General features: G+C 37.9%; 1 protein-coding gene across 1 annotated transcript; it reads right to left on the reverse strand.

Moving 5' to 3' along the window:
- Positions 1 to 5046: 5046 nt before the first annotated feature.
- LOC308620417 (small ribosomal subunit protein eS6-like) lies at positions 5047 to 5993 on the reverse strand. The gene is made up of 2 exons (XM_081239954.1): positions 5322 to 5993; positions 5047 to 5185 (listed from the first exon to the last, which is right to left on the reverse strand). Exons 1-2 carry the CDS (start codon positions 5958 to 5960, stop codon positions 5075 to 5077), a joined length of 750 nt encoding a protein of 249 aa, XP_081096080.1. The 5' UTR covers positions 5961 to 5993; the 3' UTR covers positions 5047 to 5074.
- Between the last annotated feature and the right edge of the window lie 1092 nt (positions 5994 to 7085).

Consider the following 7085-nt stretch of genomic DNA (forward strand, 5'->3'; position numbering starts at 1 on the left):
GGAAAAAACCATAAAAAACACAAACACATGGAGGCTAAACAATACATTACTAAATAACCAACAGATCACTGAAGAAATCAAAAAATACCTAGAGACAAATTATAATGAAAACACGATGATCCAAACCTATGGGTTGCAGCAAAAGCAGTTCTAAGAGGGAAGTTTATAGCAGTACAAGCCTACCTCAAGAAACAAGAAAAATCTCAAATAAACAATCTAACCTTAAACCTAAAGGAACTAGAGAAAGGAGAACAAACAAAACCCATAGTAGAAGGAAAGAAATCATAAAGATCAGAGCACAAATAAATGAAATGGAAACAAAGAAAACAATAGCAAAGATCAATAAAATTAAAAGCTGGTTCTTTGAGAATAAGCAAAATTGATAAAAGTTTAGCTGGACTCATCAAGAAAAAGAGGGAGAAGACTCAAATCAATAAAATTAGAAATGAAATAGAGAAGTTACAATGGACACCGCAGAAATACAAAGCATCCTAAGAGACTACTACAAGCAACTCTATGCCAACAAAATGGAAAACCTGGGCTTCCCTGGTGGTGCAGTGGTTGAGAGTCTGCCTGCCGATGCAGGGGACACGGGTTCATGGCCCGGTCTGGGAAGATCCCACATGCCGCGGAGTGGCTAGGCCCGTGAGCCATGGCCGCTGAGCCAGCGCGTCCGGAGCCTGTGCTCCGCAATGGGAGAGGCCACAACAGTGAGAGGCCTGTGTACTGCAAAAAAAAAAAAAAAAAAAAAAAAAAGGACAACCTGGAAGAAATGGACAAATTCTTAGAAGGTATAAACTTCCAAGACTGAACCAGGAAGAAACAAAAAATATGAACAGACCAATCACAAGTAATGAAATTGAAACTGTGATTTAAAATCTTCCAACAAACAAAAGTCCAGGACCAGATGGCTTCACAGGTGAATTCTATCAAACATTTAGAGAAGAGCTAACACCCATCTTTCTCAAACTCTTCCAAAAATTTACAGAGGAAGCAACACCCAAACTCATTCTATGAGGCCACATCACCCTGATACCAATACCAGACAAAGATACTACAAAAAAGAAAATTACAGACCAATATCACTGATGAATATAGATGCAAAACTAGTCAATAAAATACTAGCAAACAGAATCCAACAATGCATTAAAAGGATCATACACCATGATGAAGTGGGATTTATCCAGGGATGCAAGGATTCTTCAATTTATGCAAATCAATTAATGTGATACACTATGTTAACAAATTGAAGAATAAAAACCATATGATCAGGCTTTCCTGGTGGCGCAGTGGTTAAGAATCCTCCTGCCAATGCAGGAGACAAGGGTTCAAGCCCTGGTCCGGGAAGATCCCACATGCCGCAGAGCAGCTAAGCCTGTGTGCCACAACTACTGAGCCCATGTGCCAGAACTACTGAAGCCTGTGCGCCTAGAGCCCATGCTCCACAAGAGAAGCCACTGCAATGAGAAGCCTGTGTACCACAAACGAAGAATAGCCCCCCACTTGCCGCAACTAGAGAAAAGCCTGCAAGCAACAGCAAAGACACTATGCAGCCAAAAATAAATAAAAAAATTTATTTAAAAAAAACACAGCAACATATGATCATCTCAATAGATGCAGAAAAAGCTTTTGACAAAATTCAACACCCATTTATGATAAAAACTCTCCAGAAAATGGGCATAGAGGGAACCTACCTCTACATAATAATGGCCATATATGACAAACCCACAGCAAACATCATTCTCAATGGTGAAAAACTGAAAGCATTTCCTCTAAGTTCAGGAACAAGACAAGGATGTCCACTCTTGCCACTATTATTCAACATACTTTTGGAAGTCCTAGCCACGGCAATCAGAGAAGAAAAAGAAATAAAAGGAATACAAATTGGAAAAGAAGAAGTAAAACTGTCACTGTTTTACTATACATAGAGAATGACATGATACAACACATAGAGAATCCTAAAGATGTCACTAGAAAATTACTAGCGCTAATCAATGAATCTGGTAAAGTTGCAGGATACAAAATTAATGCACAGAAATCTCTTGCATTCCTATACACTAATGAGGAAAAATCTGAAAGAGAAATTAAGGAAACACTCCCATTTACCATTGCAACAAAAAGAATAAAATACCTAGGAATAAACCTACCTAAGGAGACAAAAGACCTGTATGCAGAAAACTATAAGACACTATGAAAGAAATTAAAGATGATACCAACAGATGGAGAGATATACCAACAGATGGAGAGATATACCATGTTCTTGGATTGGAAGAATCAATATTGTGAAAATGAGTGTACTACCCAAACCAATCTACAGATTCAATGCAGTCACTATCAAATTACCAATGACACTTTTTACAGAACTAGAACAAAAAATCTTAAAATTTGTATGGAGACAGAAAAGACCTTGAATAGCCAAAGCAATCTTGAGGGAAAAAAACGGAGCTGGAGGAATCAGACTCCCTGACTTCAGACTATACTACAAAGCTACAGTAATCAAGACAATATAGTACTGGCAGAAAAACAGGAATATAGATCAATGGAACAGGATAGATAGCCCAGAGATAAAACCACACACCTATGCTCAACTAATCTACGACAAAGGAGGCAAGGATATACAATGGAGAAAAGACAGTCTCTTCAATAAGTGGTGCTGGGAAAACTGGACAGCTACGGGTAAAAGAATGAACTTAGAACACTCCCTAACACCATACACAAAAATAAACTCAAAATGGATTAGGGGCCTAAATATAAGACTGGACACTGTAAAACTCTTAGAGGAAAACATAGGAAGAACATTCTTTGACATAAATCACAGCAAGATCTTTTTTGATCCACCTCCGAGAGTAATGGAAATAAAAACAAAAATAAACAAATGGGACCTAATGAAACTTAAAAGCTTTTGCAAAGCAAAGGAAACTACAAACAACACGAAAAGACAACCCTCAGAATGGGAAAAAAATATTTGTAAACGAATCAACGGACAAAGGATTGATCTCCAAAATATATAAACAGCTCATGCAGCTCAATATTAAAAAAACAAACAACGCAGTCCAAAAATGGGCAGAAGACCTAAGTAGACATTTCTCCAAAGAAGACATACAGATGGCCAAGAAGCACATGAAAGCTGCTCAACATCACTAATTATTAGAGAAATGCAAATCAAAACTACAATGAGGTATCACCTCACACCAGGTAGAATGGACATCATCAGAAAATCTACAAACAACAAATGCTGGAGAGGGTGTGGCGAAAAGGGAACCCTCTTGCACTGTTGGTGGGAATGTAAATTGATACAGCCACTATGGAGAACAGTATGGAGGTTTCTTAAAGACCTAAAAATAGAATTACCATATGACCCAGCGATCCCACTACTGGGCTTATACCCAGAGAAAACCATAATTCAAAAAGACACATGCACCCCAATGTTCATTGCAGCACCGTTTAAAATAGCCATGTCATGGAAGCAACCTAAATGCTCATCGACAGACGAATGTATAAAGAAGATGTGGTACACATATACAATGGACTATTACTCAGCCATAAAGAGGAATGAAATTGGGTCATTTTTAGAGATGTGGATGGATCTAGAGAGTGTCATACAGAGTGAAGTAAGTCAGAAAGAGAAAAAGAAATATCGTATATTAATGCATATATGTGGAATCTAGAAAAATGGTACAGATGAACTGGTTTGCAAGGCAGACACAGTGACATAGATGTAGAGAACAAACATATGGACACCAAGGGGGGAGAGGCAGGGGGATGAACTGGGAGATTGGGATTGACATATATACACTAATATGTATAAAATAGATAATAATATGTATAAAATAGATAATAAGAACCTGCTGTATATAAAAATAAATAAAATAAAAGTCAAAAAAACATTCAGAAAAAAAAAGAAGTTCATCCACATGCTTTGTATATTCAAGAAACAGGAAGAAGGTTGGTGTGACCAGAGCTGGGAGCAGCAATAGGAGATGAGGTCAGAGAGGTAACTGGATGGAAGCAGGAAGACCACTTAAGCAGTTCTCTAAATAATCTAGGCAAGAGATAATGGTGACTTGGAACTAATATTACTGATATATTATTTCACTAAAGTCCATAGTTTATTTTAGCATTGGTTTTTTGTGCTGTAGAGCTGTATGGGTATTGACAAATGTATAGTGTCATGTATCCATGTGTGTATGTCAGTATCATACAGAATAGTTTCACTGCCCTAAAAATCCCCCCTGCTCCACGTATTCTTCCTCCTTCCCTTCCCGCCCAACCTCTGGCTGCCACTGATTTTTTTTTTTTTTTACTGCTTCCATAGTTTTTCATTTTCCAAAATACCATATAGTTGGAATCACACAGTATGTAGCCTTTCTGACTGGCTTCTCTCACTTAGCAGTATGCATTCCTCCATGCCTTTTCATGGCTTGATAATTCATTTCCTTTATTCGTTGAATAGTATTCCATTGCATGGATGTACCACGGTTTGTTTTTCCATTAACCTATTGAAGGACTTTCTGGGTGCTTCCTGTTTTTGACAATTATGAATAAAGCTATTATAAACATTCATTTGCAGGTTTTTGTGTGGACATAAGCACTATTGCTGGATTGTGTGGTAAGACTATGTTTAGCTTTGTAAGTGGTTGAACAATTTTGCATTTCCACCAGCGATGAATCAGAGTTCTGTTGCCCCACAGCCTTGTCAGCATTTGGCCTTGTCAGTGTTTTAGATTTTAGCCATTTTAATAGTTGTGTGGTAGTATGTCATTGTTGTTTCAATTTGCAATTCCTCAATAACATATGACATTAAGCATATTTTAATATGCATATTTCCATCAATATATCTTCTGTAGTGAAGTGTCCATTCAGATCTTTTGTCTATTTTTTAATTGGGTTGTTTTCTTTTTGTTAAGTTTTAAGTGATCATTGTATATTTTAGATATGAGTCCTTTATCAAATATTTGTTTTGCAAATATTTTCTCCCAGTCTGTGGCTTGTCGTTTCATTCTCTTAAAAGTCTCTTCTTCTTCTTTTTTTTTTTTAATGTCTGATCTTATTTATGTGTTACTCTTAGAGCATCTCATTTTTGACTGGACTCAGACTTAGAAGTAGAAGCTCTCAGGGCGGACAGCCTCTGTCTCGTGACAATCTGTTCCTGGTGTTTTTCTTTGGCCTCCTTCATTCTTTTTTTGGGGGGTGGGGGGCGCCCAGCCGCTCTGCGGCATGTGGGATCTTCCCAGACCGGGGCACGAACCCGCGTCCCCTGCATCGGCAGGCGGACTCTCAACCACTGCGCCACCAGGGGAGCCCTCCTTCATTCTTTAGGCCAGAAGTTTAGCATATTCTGTAGCCTCTTCCTTATTCTTCTTAGTACGCTGTTTCTTCAGAGCAATACACCTATGTTTATGTTGCAGAACACGTGGAGTAACAAGACGCTGAATTTTAGGTGCTTTGGTCCTAAGTTTCTTACCTTCTTTGTTTAGGGGCTTTCTCAAAACATACGGGTGGACATCATGTTCTTTAGAGAGATTGAAAAGTTTGCAGATTCTGCAAGTTCTTCTGGGCCCCAGGCGACGAGGCACAGTAGTATCAGTGAGTCCAAGAATATCCTTCTCCCCTTTTTTTACGATGACCAAATTGAGAATACTCAGATTGGCATCCACAATGCAACCCCGTACAGATTTGTGCTTTCTTTCTCCAGTCCTCCTCGGTCTGTAACAGGAATGCCCCTTATTCAGTAGCAGGCAGACTTGGCCATTGGTCAAGACACCCTGCTTCATGGGGGAACCTTGTTTGTCGTACCCACCACTGATTCGGAACACATAACCCTTCCATTCTTCACCCAGAGCGTCAGCAGCAACTTCCGTGGCCATATGCTTCTCATAAAAGGTACGAAGTTTTCGTTCATCATCCACTTCAGTGAGTTTCCAGCAGTCAGTGGCCGGGAAAGAGATGTTCAGCTTCATCCTGAAGCAGCCGACTGCCTCCAAGGTGCCACGAAAAAGAGCAGTCTATTATTCTCGATTAACAAAAAATAGTGTAAACATCTCTCTAAGTTAATTCATTTACTACATCATTTTTCTTGTCAGAATAATATTTCATGGAATGAATATAGCAGTGTTCATTTAACCGGTATCTTACTGCTGGGTTTATAGATCCATTCTAATTGTTGGTATTGCACACAGTGTAGAGGTGAACCATCTTGTAACTGAATCTGTGTGCAATCTTGTTTTCTCAGTATACATTTCTAGAACTGGAATAGCTAGATAAAGGGGTTCTTATGTTTTTTGAAGATTTTGTTATTTATTAAAATTGTTCTACAGAAAATTTCTCCCAGTTTACATTCTGATTAGCAGTGCAGAGAAAGCATCTATTTCCCCAATCTCTTAAGTAGGTATTATAAAATGCTTTAGAAATGGAAATAGCTTTCTTTTTTTCTTCTGAATACAAAAAGAACTCATGCCTATGCTATCATTTAAAACTATTTGCAAATTGAAAGGTTAAAAACAATATTTCATTCTTTTAATTTGTATTTCTTCGATTGTTAATGAAGTTAAACGCTTTGTCAAGAAAAATATCTTTAGTCCCACTTAAATAACATTAATATAATGGATATGTAATAAATGTGCCATGATAGTATTCATAAAACATCATTTGAATATTTGGTATTCACATGGTACTTTGCTGGGTATTACCTAAATATGTATAGAAGAGTCAATCGCTAACCACTAAGAAATCACAGTCCAAGAAAATCAACAGTCAGTCAACAAACGTTTATTGAGTGTCTACTATTTGCCTGGAACTATGTTTTTTTATAACAACTTTACTGAGGTATAATTAACATACAATGAACTGTACATAGTTAAGTGTACAATTTGATAATCTCTAACATATGCATGCACCTGTGAAACCATCACCACAATCACCTTGTTTCCCATCTCTTAAGTTCACTCTCCTTTGTTTTCTGATGTCTTTTGTCTTGAATACCACTGTTTCATATATTTTGTCTGGTTTTCTAGTTATTCAAGGGAGGAGGGTATATCTAGTCCCTGCTGTTGCATCTTGGTTGATGATGAAAGCCTGCCTGGACT

Source organism: Mesoplodon bidens (genome assembly GCF_964165515.1).
Source record: "Mesoplodon bidens genome assembly, chromosome: 7".
NCBI classification, from domain to species: Eukaryota; Metazoa; Chordata; class Mammalia; order Artiodactyla; family Ziphiidae; genus Mesoplodon; species Mesoplodon bidens.